Raw genomic sequence first — 19,595 nt, 5'->3', positions numbered from 1 at the left:
AAGCTAAGAATAGATAGAAAAGAATCCCAAACAAAGGGACTCAGTCCCCTAGCTTGCACTGGTGATTGGCCCTTAATTTTAAACATAGAAAATGAGCCAATCAAGGTGAATCCTATTGCATTCCACAGCAGCTGATAACAATTGTTTACCTTCCCTTCTGAGGCCTCTGCCTTCCAGAAGACACAGAAATCTGAAAGAAAGGATTTCTGTGGAAAAATGTCTGCGACAAGTAGTACTAGTCAGTATGTTGCTTAGAGAGTAAGTTTGATCAGTTTATTGTTTCTTGATTTAGGTAAGTGAAAGACTGGGATCTTGGACTCTTTGTAACAAAATCCCTAACAAGATAGAAGTGTTTATTTCAACTTCTCTCAGCGAGTCAAAATGATAATGAGTACCATAGGGGGATAAACAATTTAAAGGATTTTAAAACATTGTTTTTTAAATTTCATTACTCATTTTGTTATAGGTTGTATATGAGCAAGAAGGAGTTTTCATTCACTCCTCCTGTGGAAAAAATGATGACCAGGACAACTTGATAGCAGGAATACTGCGTGTCATAGAAAAGGTATGTACATAATACACTTAATGAACTGTTGTATTTGTTGGCAAAACACATATAACAAGTTTGGCAAATCTTAAATGCGTTTTTAAAGTGTAGGATTTTGTACATGAACAAACATCACATTGTGTTTGACATCGTCATCATCTCTATGTATATGTAAATTCTAACATAGACACACGGTGACTATATATGGCAATAAATACTTTGCTGTGTAGTGTTGAATTTTTTGTGATTTGTATTGTAGGAAAATGAAGTGGTAGTGGACTGGAGACCACTGGATGAGACTTTGGATACTTCTAATATCCTCTGTGCTGGAAAGGTTTGTTTGTTAGCTATCAGTGTTCTTCATTATGTTTCTCTAGGGATTTTATTTTGTGTTAACTAATGTATAGGTGATTTCATAACTGGAAGCAAAGCTTATTTATTATTGGCAGTAATAGCTATATGTAGGAATCTTATTTGCAGACTGCAGACCAGTTCAGGTTATTAGAATACATGTGTAGGTTGACTGTGTTTAGTTTTTACTTGGTTCACAAATAAAATAGTAGAGGACTAACTATGAATAGTGAAGACCAAATGAGTGTAAATATATCACAGTCACCAGTCCCTCTGCATCTACTGTGTTGTAGTTTGGTGATTCACTCTTCATAGTTAGACACAAAAGTGAGAGGTGCTGTTCTAATGCAAAATAAAAATAGAAGTCTGTGGGGGTTCCAAGATACAGTGATATGTGGTATTTAATCAGTATTAAGAGTATGTGACTAAAAAGATTGAAGATTTACACTTAAATGAATAATTTGTTATGCTCATAAAGTCTGCAAGAGAGGCAAAGATATTTTAGGATGTTGGAATTTACTAAGTAAAACCACATAATCTTAGTCATAAGTCCAAATTTCCTGTGTTGAACTGTATTATGTTTCTGAGGATTTCAATACATTTTCTTTTAATCTACAAAATAGAGATGCTGATTCTTCAGGTTGAATCAGAGAAACCAGTTCAATTTTCATGTCTTGTGTTTTTTGATAGTTGCTTTTGTTGTTTTATCTCAGGATTCCAGTTCTGTTGTGGAGTGGACTCAAACTCCGAAGGAAAAATGTTCCCGAGGAGCAGATCGTCCGAGTAGTTATGAAGCAGAATGGGACATGGTCACCACAGTCTCTTTTAAGAAGAAACCTCATTCAAATGGAGGTACTTAAAAACAATATGGAGGGTTTTTTTATGTGTACAGTGTTTTGGTTTTCTTCCATGATGGTAACTTGTAATTAAAGAGTTGCCTTTAAGAATAGCCTTTTTGAAAGGCTGGGATTCATTTGTGGTAAGAGATGAATCTCTGGGTGTGGAAAAAAATTCACAAGTGGAATAGCTGTCATCTGCCTCTGTTTTTTTCCTTAATTTGGTAGAGAATTGTATTGAAAAAGAACATTAAATCTAACTTCTCGCTTCATCATTAGATGTAGTAGCAGTTTTATCTGCACTTGCATTCTTTAAAACAAGTGGAATTCAAACTAGGTGTCATGATAGAAATGAAAATGGAAAAATAAGTGGTTTGCTACTCAAATGCCTTTCCATACTGCAGCAGCAGGGGGAGATGGAATGTGCAGTTATGACATTCATGGGTCTTTAATATGGTCTTTTTTACGTGGGCAAAATAATTCTATAGCTACAACATTTTTGTTATAGTGTCTCAGTAGAGATGTTGAAAAACAAGTTGTGATGAAAGAACAGTGATTCTTGAGTAATCTTTTTTTCTCTGATTCTCACATAGTGTTTCTTCTTTAATAATACTTGTTTTCCATGTAGTATTTCACATCCTGTAACTGGGGATTATTGTGCTTGTTTTACCATCTTTATAATGGTTTTAAATGTCATATCTGTCATCTACAGGGTTTGGATGTCAGATTATGAATGCTTTTGAGTAAAACACAGTCCTTGGCTTTTATATATACACACACATACACACACACACACACACACACAGCATCTCTGTTGGGTAAATATGGTTTACCACATCACTAGTTTGTATTGAATTTTCATCTCCAGTCAGCAGGGCATGCCTTCATCCATAGTGACTGTCACTGAGGATTACTTTGATTATGCTCTTTGCCACTTCTTGCTTATTTTCAATTGCTGTAATTTGATGGGAGCAGGCCAGGGGGTGTCCCAGATTCCTTCTGGACATGCTGGCAATTTTGTGCCCTCTGGTAAAGTACACTTTAATCCCTTCTCCTTGAATATATGGAGTTTTGCACAGCATGTATGCAAGTTTGCACACTACTGGAGGAAAGGGTGAGGGGGAGATTTCCAAATCCTTTACCCTTACTTCAGCAGTAGCCTTACATGGCATGTGGCTAGTAACTGTGGCTAATATATAGGTTACAGGATTGTAGCACATAGGATGTTTAGTTTGGGTAAGTAGCCCTACCTGGTGGAGGTGCAGGTTGGATTTAGCTTACTGCTGGAATTTGATACAGCAGATGTACATTTAACTGCTTGATCACTTCTGTTGTAGGATCACAGAGTATCTTGAGTTGCAGGTAACCCACAGGGATCATTAAAGTCCAGCTCTTGGCCCTGCACAGGCCAACCCCAAGAATCCCACCATGTACCTGAGAGTGTTGTCAAAAATGCTTCTTGAACTCTTGTTAAGTTTAATGCTTAAACTTAAACATTAAACTTCCCTGGGAGCTTGTTCCGGTGCCCAACCATCCTCTGGGTGAAAAACCTTTTTCTATAAACTGTAGGTACAGTTTTAGAGGAGTAGCCTGATGGACTGGGTCATTGTTTTACAAGTCCGTAGAAGACAAGGAGGCTCAAAGGAAAATGCAGAAATAGTAGTTACAGTGTGTATTTTATTATTAGAACCAATGCTGGTGTTTATGTTTTGAGTTTGTTTTTTAGGAACAGTGACAGATATCATGTATTTATAGTTGCTAACACTGAAAGTCAAACTGAAATAATGTGCTAATTTTGTTTTTAAGATGCTACAACTCATGCAAACAGAGAAAGCAAGTGGTCGTTCCTGTTCAGTTTGACAGATCTGAAATCAATCAAACAAAACAAAGAAGGCATGGGATGGTCTTATTTGGTGTTCTGTCTGAAGGATGATGTGAAACTTCCAGCTCTTCACTTTCATCATGGAGATAGCAAATCATTGATTAAATGCCTTGAAAAGCATGTTGCACTGAATGAGTAAGTATCAGACAACTCTTAGTTCTGTAAAATAGAGATTATTGGTTTACTTAAACCACGTAATGAATTTCAGAGTAATACTTCCTGATTGTTATTCCATTCCTTTTTTATTAGTAGAAATAGTTTTCAACATGACTGAAACTGTGGTTTCACATATGCATTTGGGATGTAAGCTGAAGTTTAAAAATTATTGGATTGATTTATGAAGTATTTTAGGATCTGAAGTGTTACTAGCTCCGAATGCCTCAGTTGCTCCCTCTAGTGGATGCAGAAGCTTGTTACGAACATGCAGTGTAAAAGTTAAATCCTTCATGAGCTACTCCTATAAAATGGGATAATTTGTGTTGCAATTTGAGATGCTCTCCTTTGTGCAAAATATGCACGAGTATTAATGTGAATGTGCAAGGTAACTTACAGTACTGTCAGCTAAATCAATTAGTATATAAATGTTTTCCCCCACAGTTCTGTTCCCTTGTAATTTCTTGCCTGGTCAGTGTTTCACTTTTCACTCTTGATCTTTACCACACAAATCCACTATCTGAGTGTAAATATAGTTAAGATCCTATCGTTCTGTTATATAATTTGGTGTTGTTATGTAGTTATATTGTGCTACCTCCCAAGGTTTTTACTAGGATAGCCTTTTTGATCAGCATGCATGAGTGTAGAATAAAATAATATTTTCTGTGCTCACCATGTAGGCATAAATATAGTTGAAGCAGCCAACAGGTAAATAAGGTTAGGTAGAATATGAAGAAAAAAATGTGCTATAACATGATACCTATAACAGCTGTAATATTAGTGTAGCATGTAATCTGTTTTCAAAAGTGTTTTGCTGTTGTGACTTGCAGCATAATAGTGTGATGACAGATTTGAAGGTGGATAGTGAAATGACTGTAGGAATTCTTACAGAGGGCTCTTCTTACATTAGTAGCATCACTGGGGCCAGAGATGCCTTCAACAACTAGAGCAGGCTGATGCTGAGTAATACTAAGGAAAATTTTGCTGGAGAGCAAGTCAGTAGGACGTGAGTGGTTGTATATTTATGGAATTGATTTGTGAGAGGCTTTGTGATAATCAGAAATTTTCAGCTGCTTGGAGAAGGTAGCATGGTCAGTGTGTCCAGTTGGTGGAATGCCACTGGCTGTAGCATTGTATGTGAGCTTTGTAAAGGGAAAAGTCAGGAAGAGCAAAGGAGGGGCTAGTAGGGGGACATGATGAACTTGTAAATAGGAATATTCTCTGTAAAACTATAGATAAGAAATTCCTGAATCAAAACGTCATCTTAAGTCCTGAAGGTTTTTTTTCTCTAGGTTCCCTTCCTTAAACATCCTCATTTAGTTTCATAATTTCCCTGCAGGAAATAGGGAAACATTGTTGTCCTGCCATCCCACTCTTCCTTTTTCCCCAAGGAAACTGTTCCTTTTTGAGCATACTGTGTTTAGTTATTTGTGGATACCTTCTGACTAGCTGCTGGTAAACTGGAGCAGGTTTTTAGGAGCAACTGATGTAGCAAACTCTGGAAAAAGACTGTGTTCTATGGTGAGTTACAGAAAGCTTTATATCAGATCTATGTAATCTGTTACCTGTGGACTGCAGCAACATATTTGAAATTTTCGAACTGATTTCTAGGATAAAACAGCAAAACTTGAGATGATGTTCAAGCTTGGAGGATGAGCTGTACTGCTGTATTGTATTGCCACCTTGAACAGTTGTAAGCATTAACGAATGCAAGAGCAGATACTTCAGGAACTTTGAAATAAAAAGCGATAATAGCTACAGAAATTCAGTTTGGATGGCCCTAAGCATTGACCTGAGCAGGAATATCGAGTTTTAGTTTTCTTATTCAGTTAAGATGTCTTCTGTCACCAAATTCTCTTCTGTTGCTTGGTCATGAATTATGACCATTATTTTTTTCTAAGGAAAGAGAAAAGAACAAATAGGCCATCCAAGGAAATGACAGAGTCTATGGAAATGACAGAGTCAATCTGTATGTTTCTGTTGTTTCCTAATGGTTATTCATTCTTTAGTACATAATGTATCTCAGCTCACAACCTCATTTAGTAAAAGATGTTTACTCAGCTGTCTGGATGCCACAAGCAAATATTTGTCAGTGTAATTACTTGTTATCACAACTTGTATTTCATAAACATGGGATATTGATATTGATATTAAGGCAGAAATTTTAGCTTATGTATATATTATCTTTATGTTATTGGCATTTTTTTATGTTCCTATTACCTCAAAAGATTTTGTTCTTCTCTAACACCATTCTTTATAAATACCACGTCATTGCTGAAATCAGCATGAAGCAGCTAAATTTATACAAAATAGTTGTACTTTGTTGTCCTTAGGATTAGGTGCCTTCTAGTTTAATTACACTAGTCTAATATTGAGAAAATATCATGTGCACAGATGACACTTTGTAAGTCACAGGACTGTGAGGAAGTTTCAGAAAATGTGTAGCTCGCAAATTTTTGAACATTACCTAATGAGTTGATACACATCAGGTAATGTTCAAAAATTACATATCAGTCCCCCTGACTGTCCAGAAAGTGTGTTTAATTAAAAGGGAGGTGTGGTACAAAGTTTTAATTCTTTTAGTTAAGAGAAACATAATGCATGACTCAGCCTTTGCCCCTGTGCTGCTCTTTAGAAAAAGCCAGTTGAGTTTCATTAACTGTTGGTGCCTCAGAACTATGACTGTGAGGTCTGGCTGTCTCAAAAGAAGATCTCTTGTTGCATTTCATATCCGTCAGTGTTTACAGTGTCCTGTCCTGTTGGAATGGGAAAGAGATAAGGCTTATTAAATTTCTTATCTTTGACTTTAATAACATGGCAGATGATGCAGGTGCTAATAAAAAGAAAAGTAATTTTTCTTTCAAAAACTAGAAATAGCGGATTTAAACTTTGTGAGAGAGCAATAGAGAGGTATTTTATAAATGTAAGTCTGTGCAATGGATTAGGGTCAGTTGGCAAAGTGCTTGGCTTTCTCTTGCCTGGATACAAACTCTGAGGCTTGAATGTCAGCTGCTTTCTGAGCTGTTCTCTCTTCTGTCACCTACTGAGCAGTAAATTGGTGATTCAGCAGCTGCTTAAGGAAGTAATGGGGTGCCTGTGCTGAAGTAGGGGGCAAAATGGGATGTTGCAGGGGGAGTAGGTGTTAGAGCAAAAGAACAGATTCATTACTGCGAGCAGCATGGTTTCAGTGCCTTTGTTGTTCACTATTTTCATCTGCCTGTGGAACCCTATTGAGTAGCAAATGTGTTGAGCAGGAGTGTACAAATACAGTCAGTTAGACCAAGTCAGGTTTGTATTCATTAAGCTTCTGGAGTCTACACAGAAATATATTTGCAGGGCTGTACTGAGATGGTTCTGTTTTGCAGTACAATGGCTCTGGTGTCTTTTAAGCTCCTATCAGTATGAATCTTAGAATTATTCTGACAGGATCTCTTGTAGTACTATTGATTAGAAATTTGTTGATGTACTTTCATACATTGAAAAGCACTTTGTATTCCTTAATGTAATGTTTTACAGGGTGCTACAATGTAAAATTTAGTGACTGGTAGAAAGAATTCCTTAACTGTATGGGTGACATAGGCTCTTTTCACTTCCTCTATTATGTTAAGGGAGTTTCAGCATATATTGTGTTGAGGCTGGCTGTGTCTCACTACATTTCCTGTGTCACATTTTTTTGTCCATTGTCAAAACTAGAAAAATGTACTGAAGAAAATTTTGTCACCTACATACATGTAAATTGAGTTATCTTCCAGAGTAATTTCTCAAAAAGTTTTCTAAAGCTTCATTTTTCAGGGAATGAAATAGTACAATTCAGAATTAATATGAAAATAACACAATCTTTTGAAACATGAAGGTTCTGTTTTATGTAGAGTTAGATGTCTACCTTGTGCCAAGGATTGATCTTGCATCATATGAATGATCTTGCATAATAAAAAATCTTTTATTTTTTGCACAAAGCCTGAAATGTGACTTCATAAAACCAGTAAATGTTCTGAGGACTTAACAGAAAAAACATTTGCACCTAGACACCCTTTTTAAATTTTATTGCAGATCTCCACATGATGAACGGGTTCTTCTTGTGAAGACTCAGAAGTCACTGTCTCAGTCTTTTGAAAATCTCTTTGATGAACCATCATATGGCTTATTACAAGTATGTATTATCTTCACATTTTTTATTCTGAAGACATGTATTGAAAAAATGCACCCTTCCATGTCACAGGAACATTTGCTGAGTAATGATTTAATGCCATTGTAGAAGCATTAACTATATCCTAAACCAAATTCTTACTATAGAAAGTACACTTAATTGTATGTTGTTTTCTGTGATGTAATGACTTCTTAACTTTCCTGTGGTGTTATTTCAAACCTATTCAAGTTCATGTTCTCTGTGATTCAGACATTTGCCTTAGTATTAGTGAGGAAAGGAAATACTTTAGGAGTTATCACAACATATTAATGATAATTTTCTAAGTTTTCCTTGACTAAGTATTCTTTTCATTGATATTTTCTGAGGCTTTTGAAGAGATAATGGAAATACAGCAGCAAAGAGGACAGTGTTGGCTAAAAATATGGGGTTTATTAATACTACAGTGGCTTATCATTTCGTGGAGCTTATGGACTTGTGAAAGTCAGGAGCAAAACTTGGGTGACTAAAATGAGGCCAGAGGGTTGATCCACTGATGTGTTGAATTAAAGAAATTCTTCATTAATTAATTGCGTTAGTTTCTGGATATAGTTGTCAAATAAAAACTTGTGTGAAATTCCTAGCAGAGTACATGATTGTTCAGACTGTTTTTTCTGTGAGGATGGAGAAATTGGGTGTAAGGTTTCTGTTTTGTGCCATGAATCACTGACAGCAAACAGTGGATCTGATCCACTTCTACATGTAGGTCAGGCTTACTGAGAACACTGCTATCCAATCTTTCACATCAATTAGCAGTATTATCTTCATACTTAAGATGTGTTTTTTGATCATGTGATGACTGTTCTGTATTACTACCAATACATGAAACTTAAATAATTTTGAGATCTACAGTACCTTTCCTGATGTTTTTCTTTGAGTACAAGAATTACAAGTATATATATATATATATATAAAACAAATATATTATAAACACAGATGTTTGTGTTTTTCTTGCTTTCCATGTTCTAACAGAAATGGAAGAAAGATCCATACGTAGTCACAATGGGAAAATTTTCCAAAGTCACAAACTATATCGTTGGTACTTTACGTTCAAGCGATCAGTCAAATCAGAGACGACCACCATCAGAAATGGCAGACTTTTTCAATGACACCATTCCAGGGCTGAAGATAAATCAGCAGGAAGAGCCAGGATTTGAAGTCATTACACGAGTGAGTCTATAAATTAATGATATGGATGCACTGTTTGTTTTTATGCGCTCCTTTAAAAGAATGGTAGGACTTGAAGCATGATGAGTTATACTGTTTATGCCATTGTGGCATGTTACCATTTATTCTCAGGAGTTAAGATCATCATCAGTTACTTTTGAATATTTCATTTTTATGCCTGCAAATGCGAGTTTTCTTTGAAGGGAAGTTTGTAATTAATGAAATGGTGACTATAGTTATGTTAGAGGCACTACCTTAAAAGGTGACTGATTTTATGTTCAGTGTTTCCTCTGAGGTCAATTAGAGCTCCGTTAAGTAAAATTGGAGCATGCAGGCTAATAACCAACTTTCTTGGCTAATCGCTCCTAACATCTCAGTTTCTTTTGAGATTAAAAAAAAAATTTAATTGGATGATTAATGTCTAGGGTGTTTAAATTACAGATATATGCATGATTTGAATGAAAGCTAGAATGAACTTATAATTGGATCATGAATCACTGTGGACACCTTTTGGAGTCTTTTACAGATATATGGAAAAGGTTTATTTTTAAATGCTTGTGATTATTATTTGAGAAGCTTACATATTTTTAAAACATTAAACTGTTTTATATGGGGGATTTTTTGAGTTCAAGCTAGTGTTAATATCTCAGCAGTAGCTGCATGAACAATATAATTCTAAGAAGTTGCTGCCTAGCACTTAATTTGTCAATGAGAAAAAGTGTAACCAATGCTATATATGGAAATTGACATTGACCTATATGTCTTAATCTGACAAATGCCTTGGACTTATAAAGAGTTGAAATACAAATTGATTTGGGGGTTCCTATCATAAAAATGTTTTTAGAAAGTAACAATTTGCTTTCTGCTGAATTCTCTTGTACATGGAATTTCGGAACTGAGAGACTAAGCACAAACTGAAACTTTTCATGGGTGTTATAAATTCTGAAAGTTCATACATCCTTGGTATTTTTAAGAGGCTGTGTACCAAAACTGATCTTTCCAGTCACATTGTGCAGTCTATGTAGGGATAGCATCTCTAAACCCAATCTGGTTGTCAGGTCTCTTGTAAGATGCACTCGTGTATCAGGAATGTGTTTTTGAGGTGAAGCTCCCAATTGTCCTTCTTTGCTGTGTTGCATTAGTTCATGGGGTGCTAGCTCAGAGGTGTTTGTGGAATTAGAAGGTTGTTTAAAACACACATACATCCTCCAAAATCTGAAATATTAACATGTATAGTCAGGTCCTCAGCACTGAGTGCCTTACTCTAAAGATCTGCTTGTGTTGGCCCACTCTGCTTGCTCACGTGGGTGCAGCCTTAGATCCTTAGAGCTGCTGAGGTATGTGCATGTGGAAATGTAATTGCACTGACTATTAGAAACTGGCAGGCTTAGTACCATTTGTGCAGTTGTTTGCAACTACTGAAGCACTTCATTGGGATTTATATAAGGCCTTTGTGTGTGTTTCAGATCGACCTAGGGAAACAGCCTGAAGTTAGTAGAAGAGAGCCTGTGTCAGCTGAAGAATGGGCTAAGAATCTGGACTCTGAAGGAAGAATTTTAGATGTTGACTACATAAAACGATTGATATTCAAAGGGGTAACTAGTTTTTCTAAATTCAGCAAGACCTGTGGCTTGATTCTGGCTTTTTCTTTCCTTCCCAAACTGTGGATATGCTGTTTTCATTAACTTGTAATGTTTCATGCAGAACTTTGAGCATGACCCAGACTGTCTTTATTGGGAGACTTCATAAAGCATGGTTTCATGCCAGTCAAATCCCTCAGCAGTCTTGCAGCTATATGAAGTGCTCTACAAGGAGAGAGATCTTGTTGTGGCTGACTAAAGGAAATGAGTTGGAAATACAGAAGCTTAAGTGATAAAACAAATGAAAGTGACTTTCGGGAAAAGACCAGTATTTCAGTGTTAGGATATTTGGTTTATTCTTTTCTCTTACCATGTTTTTTCCAATCCTTCTCTAGCAGAAGCTTCTGGTTTTGCCCAGCTGTTTGCTGGGATTTGACCCTGTTTAGCAGAGCAGTGCTAAATACTTTTGCTGGTATTTTTAATTGAACTGAGGGGTTTTGCAATATGAATGTGAATTTAGTCTCAGGGACTAATTTTGTCCTGTAGTTTCTCTGCCTAATGTTACTTCAGTATTTCTGTATTTTGGTGGGAATGCAGCTGCCTTCATGCATTCATGATGTATGTTTCTTAGTGCAAGCAGAAGTAGAGTATGATAGCACTGTTCCTAATGTTTTTGTGCTTGATGTGCTCAATTAAGGACCCTTCCACAATCATGAAAATTACTACAAACCTTTTCTTCTGTAGCCCACTTTCCTGTCAATCTCTGCCCATTACCAGGGGACTGAGTGCTCTATTTTATTTATGACTCAAGATCCCCAAAGTGGGGACTCTCATAGCAAAAGTTCCTTATTCTTATGACTGTACTACAGGAGTTACAAGAAACTCTTGATGAGACCAGGATATGACTCAGCTCCATATATTTTTGTCATCTAAAAATGTTGAGCATTACTTGGGAATATTTCTGACAAGCAGGTTTTTTGAATGGATACTAGTATTTTTGACTGAAAGATTAATTGAAGGTTGGCTATGTCTTGTGAGATGAAAATATTTGTTTAAAAAAAATAAATGGAGGTCCTAGTCCTCAAGGTCACTTTATGGCAAGACCAGAAATTTGGCAACTGTGACCAGAACCAGCATTATATTTTTATACATTTTTATAGGTACTTTTTTTACTTCTTAAAGTTTGTGATGCCTTGTAAGTTCTTTATTTTTAGCAGTGAAGCAAAAATATAGGAAGAAAATTATTTTCTAAAGTTTCTTTTCTTACCTAAGTGTGAATCCAGTGCTTCCACAGTATTCTGTTTAGTCATTCTCTTTTCCTCCTGCTTCCTCCCAGTGTGAGACCTAGGTAGCACATGAGACTTGGCTACAATGTAAAAAGAAACCAACTTGAAGTTGCTACTTTGGGAAGTGTTATATCAATCTAGGAATGTTTCCTTACAGTATGATAGTAGTTTTGTTGATGCATCATACCCATTTTTCCCTAGGGTCTCTGCCATACTTTAAGAAAAGAGGCATGGAAATTTCTTTTGGGATATTTTCCTTGGAATAGCACTAAAGAAGAGAGAGCAAATCTGCAAAAAAGGAAAACGTGAGTACAGTGACTTTTTTCGTACAAAAGAAATTTTAAAGGTGCATCTTTTTTAAGACATAGTGATGTAGAAAGCTGTTTGAAAGACAGCTGCTAAAACTGTTGAATGCAAGAACCTGTGACATTTTCTTAAAAATTGTTTTACTAAAAACATTACATAAACAGTGTTGTTATTCCATTTATCTCAAAGAAGACGTGGAATGAATGAATGGTTAAATTAAAAAAAAGGAAATGTGGATGTTTGGTTTCAAAATTGTCGTTCTTCTTCAGGGATGAATATTTCAGGATGAAACTGCAGTGGAAATCTGTCAGTGAGGAACAGGAAAAGCGAAACTCAAGATTAAGAGATTACCGGAGTCTTATAGGTAAATTCATGTTTAGACACATACCTAAATGCACACACACTTTTAAAAGCTTATGTGAAATTGAAGAGCCTGCATGAAGAGGCACTAAAAATGAAATGTTACTCTTTTCAGAGGTGTCTAAACTTGGTTATATACTTAATATTAAAACTTTCTCAAGTAGAGTGACTCAGAGCTTTACGTATTAGTGTTACAAACTGATTTTTGGCTGGATTTTTAAACTTCCTTTACTCAATAACGAAAGACTCTTCATTTTGTGTTATATCATAATGTGTTTCTGCTGGAAATGTTGTTAAAATAAGGACATACAATAAGAATGTGAAAATGTGTCTGTTCATATTTTATAATTTCTTATAGGGATTTGTGTATGTGGATTCTCATTTCTGGGGTTTTACACCTACTTCTAAAAATTTCATCAAATTATGTTGAGTATTAGCAGTTTGTATTCTCATTTCTCTTTGGTAGTGAGATTTGGGCACCAGTGTTGTGGATTACTAAATATTTTTTCAGGAGTCAGGCCAAGATTTCTTTGTTATTCTGAGAGAAAGACTAAACTTATTTCAGGCAGTTATTCAACAAGCAAGCTGAAAGGGTCAAAGTAGTCTTTTTCTTGGTAGACTAATAAACTATATTTTTAGAGAATGATAACAGAAAAAAATGTATTCTGAGTTTAAAAAAGGCCAGGTGTTTTTTTCTGTTGAGACAATTATTTTAATTTTTAAGCATTTGAAATGTATGTGGCAGTATTAGAGTTATGTAGTAAAATAGATTAAAATCTACAAATTACTCCTTTTATCAAATTGCATTCAAAAATTTTGCAAAATTTCGAAATATATTGGTCTTGAATGTCACCTTATTATGGAGTATGCTGTGTGCTTGGTGTGTTTCAGACATCAAAACTACCTGATGAAAGAGGCAGTTTCATCTGCTCTGAGTTACAGGAGCTTGTTACACAGTATTTATAAAATGCTGTTATGAACTGTCACAGTGTCTTTGAGATGATCATGTGGGAACTTTCCAGCTATGGATTATGCTGTGTCGCATCAGTATTCATAAATTGCATTGTAGAGTTAGCTCACATAAAATTGTTTTTAATCCTCTTAAATCTAAAACATTTTTGCTGAGTTATAATCAGGATTTTTTCCATAAAATGTATTATCAAAGAAGAGGCAGAAAGCTTTAAAATTTGTTTGTAAGCAAATACTTTCATTGGAGATAGGAAGGATTTTATTTATTTTAAAACATTCTTTATTTTGAAATGACATTCAGTTATGCCTAAACACTTCAAAGCTTTGCAACAGTGTTTGAGGAAGAAATCATCAGCTTAGATATTCTGAATTAATTTGATACTGTCTTTGTACAACTGGTTTTGAAAGTGTTTTTAAATCTGGACTGTTTTCTTAGAAAAAGATGTTAACAGGACAGATCGAACAAATAAGTTCTATGAAGGTGAAGATAATCCAGGACTGATTTTACTTCATGATATTTTGATGACCTATTGCATGTATGACTTTGACTTAGGTAAGTTGTGTCCCTCTGAATGTAAAAGCCTTCTTGGCTTGTGATATGCAGCTTTGCTTATGCAAAGTCCTGTTAATAGAATTGAGCTTGTATTGATTGTGGTGCTTTTTGTACATGTTTTAAAAAAGATTTAATAGTTTATAGTGTTCAATAATGTAGATAACTTTGTTCAATTTTTCTTTCTCTTTTCAATTTGGTGTCTGTCTTAGGCATCTGAACTCATCAATTGTGGTGGGATTGGAAATTAAGTGGTAGTTTGTCTTCACCACAGACCTACTGTTTTGGGGCTCTTTTGTTGTTTTTGGGGTTTTTGTGGTTTAGTTTTTTGTGACTTAACTTTTTGAAAAGAATTGAAGCAGTCTTGCTTTTCAGAGTTTTAAATGGGTTTGGGTCTTTGGAGCTTGAGTGTTATGTATGTTTTTAAGACTGATAATATCATAAAAATGATAAGCCAGCTGCCACTGCTGTAATTAAAGCTCAGCGTGCTGAACCAGCTGTTTGTAAACATGGTGTTCTTGTGAATATTTTAAAAGCTGGTTCTTGAGAAGTGCACTTAGCAGTCTGTCAAAAATTACATTTTAGTGCATGCATCTGCTGCAGAGAGAAGAGCATATAACATCTTTCTTTAATTGCACTGTTAATGTGATGGCTAAGTCTTGGTTTCTTGTTAATTATCTTGGGAGGGAGGGAAAAGATACTTGCAGTTGGTACCCCCTTCACCCCTGGCATGACATTTGGCTCTTGTATACTTCGGAGGTTTTTTGCGTATTCTGTATCAGAAAAGTTTTGGGATTCTAAAAGCCCACTTTGTGCCAGATTTTGAAAATGAAACATAAGACTAAAATTTTAACCTGTAGTAATCATGCTGCAGGGCTGTATTTCTTGTCAGTTTTCATTCTCTCTGGAAGAGAGTCTTGATCTTTGGCTTGAAAAAAGAGAAAATTGAAACTGATAGTTAAAACATGTAGCTCTGTTTCATCTCTTTCCACATTTCAACAGTCATTAATGCACAGTGACATTATAGGTGACCGTAAACCAGATTCACCACCCACTCTGTTAAAAACATGGTTGAGATGGCTTAAATGTGCATGCTGCATAAGTCTTTTGTTTTATAAACAAGCAGGAATAATGGAAATACAGTAAATTTGACATAGTAACTGTCCAAGGCTTCAACACATTGGTGCAGTGCTGCTCTTAATCTTTTGACAGCAGCTTTAGAGGGGTCTGAATAATGCCACAAGCTGCCATATAGGGGAGGGGACAGAACAGTTGTTAATAGAATATTTTTCTCAATTAATTCCTTAAGTCTGCATTAATAAAATTTGCTTTATCATTAAATGGACTTTTAAAGTGTCTTAGAATTTTCTCTGCATTTATTCTTGGCTAGCTGTAGTATTTAATATGTGGGAACAAATCTTTTTTCTTTTGACCTTTTAATTATTTACCTGTTTGTTATTACTTACTCTATTTTTCTTCTCACACCTGCTCCATATTTTCAGTTACTGACTCTAAACCTCTTTTCATTTACAGAGTTATAATTACATCATTAAGAAATAAAGTCAGCCAACTGAGAAATGTTATGTTGAACCAATCATTGATGATAGATACATTAATTGTGTTCTCTTATTGAGGGAGGTCAGCAGCAATGGGGCAATAGATAAGCTAACACTAGCATCAGTGGTAATTGGAAGAGTTGGGAAGAAGGGGAAAAAATTACCTGTAGCAATCATTATGCTCTACTTAAATGGACTGTCAATTACAAACAAGAAAGCTGGAAGAACTATTTAAAACCTAAAAATTTGAAAAACTTTTTTTATACAATTAAAATTGTATAGCTGTTTGTAAAAATGATATGTTTTAGTGGGCATTTCGTTCTCCAGTTAAATGAAAGCTTTTCTTGAAATCGTGTGAGTACTTTTTAGGTGGTATGAACTTTATTCACCAGTTCTAGGCACAAAACATAAAAGCATGTCCTTGAATCAGATCTAGACATGTGTTGCTTTTGTGCTTCTTGCAAGCAATACTTGACTAGTTAATTACTATTAATTCTCACTTTGATAGGTTAAATTCTTCGTTGTTGTCTGCTTGGTTACACAGATGGTCTTAGGCTTGGGTGTATTTAAAGTACTGTCCAAGCAGAACAGTCCCAACTTCCTTAAATAAAGGAATCTTTAAAGCATATTCAGTGACAGAAAAAAAAGAAGTGTAAAATGCTAATTGTCTTCATAAGGACTGTTGCATTATGTTTTTCTGGATTTGCAACTCAATATCTCTTCAAATGAATTCGAGTAGAAAATCTTCATTAAGGGAGTGGGTGGGACAGTGCAAAGATACTCAGAATTTTTAAATGTGTAGAAGAAAGTAATCAAGTACAAATAGAAAGGAAATTATATACAAGTTTGTATTTGCAATAGTGTAAGGTAGAGACTTAATCTTAAAAATATCTATATATGCTCCTGAATTCTAAATAGGAGCATTTTTACTAAAGATATGTTGTGTACAAACTCAGTTTGTACATCTTTTAACGGCTATTGGAACAATGTGTTTGCTTTATGTTCTCTTTAGTTTGGCAGAAATGGCTTGTAAATCTTATCAGATCTACAGAATGTTGGTGCCTATTAATACAAATTTATCTTTACTGGTTGGATACTGAATTGTATCCAACCAGTATTGTATTGTATTGGTATTGAATTGTATTGGTACTGAATTGGAGAATTATAGTATCTGCATGTGCTAGTATTTGTTTCACTCAGTCATTCATCACACTTGAAAAATTACTGTTTAACTGCTGAGTTGAAATTTCTTTTTGCTTTTTCCCCCCTCTGATTTTTCTCCATCAAGGTTATGTGCAGGGGATGAGCGACTTGCTGTCACCTGTCTTGTATGTTATGGAGAATGAAGTAGATGCCTTTTGGTGCTTTGTATCATACATGGATCAAATGGTAAAATAAGGCTTTTTTTAGCTCACATAAACAGATAAGCTACAGATAGTATTTGGGGTTAATTTTACTTTATAAAGTTCACTGGGTTTTTTGAATTCTTATAAAGCAGTCATTTTATGTTTGAAGTCAATATGCTTTTGTTGATTGATGTTGTGGTGGGTTTGCAATAGTATTGTTGTACAGTACAGGCATATTTGGCTCCTTAAGAATTCCAGAGTTACCATCACAGACAAATTTGTAGTTATCAGGAGTCCTCAAGCATGATTTTGTTCACAATAATGTTTTCATTATATACCTGCCTTTTGGGTTTTGTTAAATGCAGTTTAGACTTCCCACAATCTGAAGCTTTTATGAGTTGTGCATGTGGCAAAAGACTGTGTGACTGACAGGAAAGTAAAAGAGAATATTTTTTTGTTTGAGTGCAGTCATGCTGCTGGGAAGTACAGAGCTTAATCAGATTTAAACTCTCATTTACTGCATACGAAAATGTTAGCAAAGAAATACAGTTCAGTGCTTCAGTTAAACTTCTCAGTAAAAGGCAGACATTTCATTAGACAGAAGTACAGTTAAGTATCTATATATTAAATACTTAAAGGGAGAGAACCACTGTTGCAATAACAAAACTTCTTTTAAAATAGCTGCAAATCTCAAAATTGAGTTAATAAAAGTGACAGTGCTAATGTTTTATTCCATACAGCATCAGAATTTTGAAGAACAGATGCAGGGTATGAAGACACAACTTATTCAGCTGAGTCACTTGCTTCGTTTACTAGACAGTGGATTTTGCAGTTATTTAGGTAGGTGTATTATTTATGCACAGTAACTGAAACAGCTTCCTGCATTCTGTTCCTCACAAGTGTAAATATAATTCCAATACTATGTGAATATAGGACTTGTAACTTTATAATGCCTAAAATTTTTAAATAATTACTTCATGCTTATTGAAAAGACAGGGTCATCCTGTTACCAATTTTAAAAATATGCTGTACTCTTACAAATATCTTGATTCTAAAAAGGTCCCGCCATCTTAAAAATTAGTGGTGTAAGCATGTACCTGTAAAGTGTAGGGTTTTTTTTTTTCACCTGTTGTCTGAACCAAATTTGATGCTTCTGAAATGTCACATTCTTATTCCTAGAATCTCAAGACTCAGGCTACCTTTATTTTTGCTTCCGGTGGCTTCTTATCAGATTTAAAAGGGAATTTAGTTTTCAAGATATTCTTCGACTCTGGGAGGTAAGGAAATATTTCATCATACAAACTCCAGCAGTTTTGGACTTTAGAACAAAAAGCATGGATCATTTTGGAAAATGTTTACTACTCTGATAAATTAAAAAAAAAAAAAAAAAGGATTTAGTACAATGACCTGAGGACAAGTGAGCATTTCTTATCTTTTTAACCTAAAGAAAAACTTGTGAATTTTATGAAAAAATACTTATTGGAGCTGGTTTGGATAAATTGGCTGTAAATTTAGGACAGGAGCCTTCAACTGATACTCTTAAGTGAAAGTAGTAAGTGGAGGGTAGCAGTTAACTGTTAATGGAAAACAACTCATGATAAAAGAAAGAGCATTTGTTTGATTAATTCGTGGTATTGGTGATTCTTTATAGATTAGGTTGAATGAGGCACTGTCAGGGTAGTTTGTGTTAGCCAAAGCCGTGAAGAGGATGATGTCAGAAGATTATTAATCTTGATGATAAGGCCTTGTGATGCCACACAACATTATGTAAAACATCAAAATGTTGAAGTTCTGAACATTCTGGGTTAATGAGATTTTTTTTGATTTAGGTGATCTTGGGATCAGATGAAATAATTAAGATTTACCAATATTTTATATTTAATTTTTCGTTCCAGGAAAATTGAGAAGTCTGTTAACAGTTCAGGTTTATTGTTGAAAATGTGGGCACAATATTCACTGAGAACTCAGAGGAACAGAATAAATGTTCAGATGAATGGAGGGAGTATTTTATAGGACATAACAGCATATGTACTGAGGAACAGAGGGGTAATGAAAAGAACAGGGCTGAGATGCATAAAGTTTGTACTATAATGAAAAATAATGTTGTTTCTGGTGTGATGAAAAATAATGTTGATACTTTTATTCACTTTTTCCACTAATGAAAAAGGAGTCACATAAAGAGGAGGACCAGTATTTAAACTGTCTAAAGTAAATCTTTTTAGCTTTTTTATCATCAGTTGGTGGAATTTACTAGCATAGAGTATTGAGGTGGTATTTCAACCAGAGGACAAAAAAGTTTATGGATAATGTTCATAAAGAAGGAAACCAATATGTAAAAAATAGAAGAATTCTCTTATTCAAAGGTATAAATGATAATGATTTGGGAGGGGAGATGCACTCATCTCTTCTCCCCAGTATTATGTTGTTTTCTCAGTATTTTTTAGAGACTAATTTTTCTTTTTAAGTAGATGACAACAGTATTTTTATTTACAGTTTATAGTTCCAGGCTGGCATGTTTTTATC

General features: G+C 35.0%; 1 protein-coding gene across 1 annotated transcript in view; it reads left to right on the top strand.

Annotated features, from left to right (window-relative positions):
• Window positions 1-19,595, top strand: part of TBC1D15 (TBC1 domain family member 15) — a 36,175-nt gene that overhangs the window by 10,915 nt on the left and 5,665 nt on the right. Inside the window, exons 2-14 of the mRNA XM_063155039.1 lie at window positions 467-565; window positions 807-881; window positions 1,612-1,750; window positions 3,541-3,751; window positions 7,820-7,919; window positions 8,925-9,122; window positions 10,586-10,714; window positions 12,187-12,290; window positions 12,561-12,655; window positions 14,057-14,173; window positions 17,015-17,115; window positions 17,813-17,912; window positions 18,252-18,349. Coding sequence (XP_063011109.1) covers window positions 467-565; window positions 807-881; window positions 1,612-1,750; window positions 3,541-3,751; window positions 7,820-7,919; window positions 8,925-9,122; window positions 10,586-10,714; window positions 12,187-12,290; window positions 12,561-12,655; window positions 14,057-14,173; window positions 17,015-17,115; window positions 17,813-17,912; window positions 18,252-18,349 — 1,566 coding nt within the window. The remainder of the gene's footprint in view (window positions 1-466; window positions 566-806; window positions 882-1,611; window positions 1,751-3,540; window positions 3,752-7,819; window positions 7,920-8,924; window positions 9,123-10,585; window positions 10,715-12,186; window positions 12,291-12,560; window positions 12,656-14,056; window positions 14,174-17,014; window positions 17,116-17,812; window positions 17,913-18,251; window positions 18,350-19,595) is intronic.

Source organism: Melospiza melodia, chromosome 4, assembly GCF_035770615.1.
Source record: "Melospiza melodia melodia isolate bMelMel2 chromosome 4, bMelMel2.pri, whole genome shotgun sequence".
Lineage (NCBI taxonomy): Eukaryota > Metazoa > Chordata > Aves > Passeriformes > Passerellidae > Melospiza > Melospiza melodia.
This window is presented reverse-complemented; position numbering and strand designations above follow the sequence as displayed.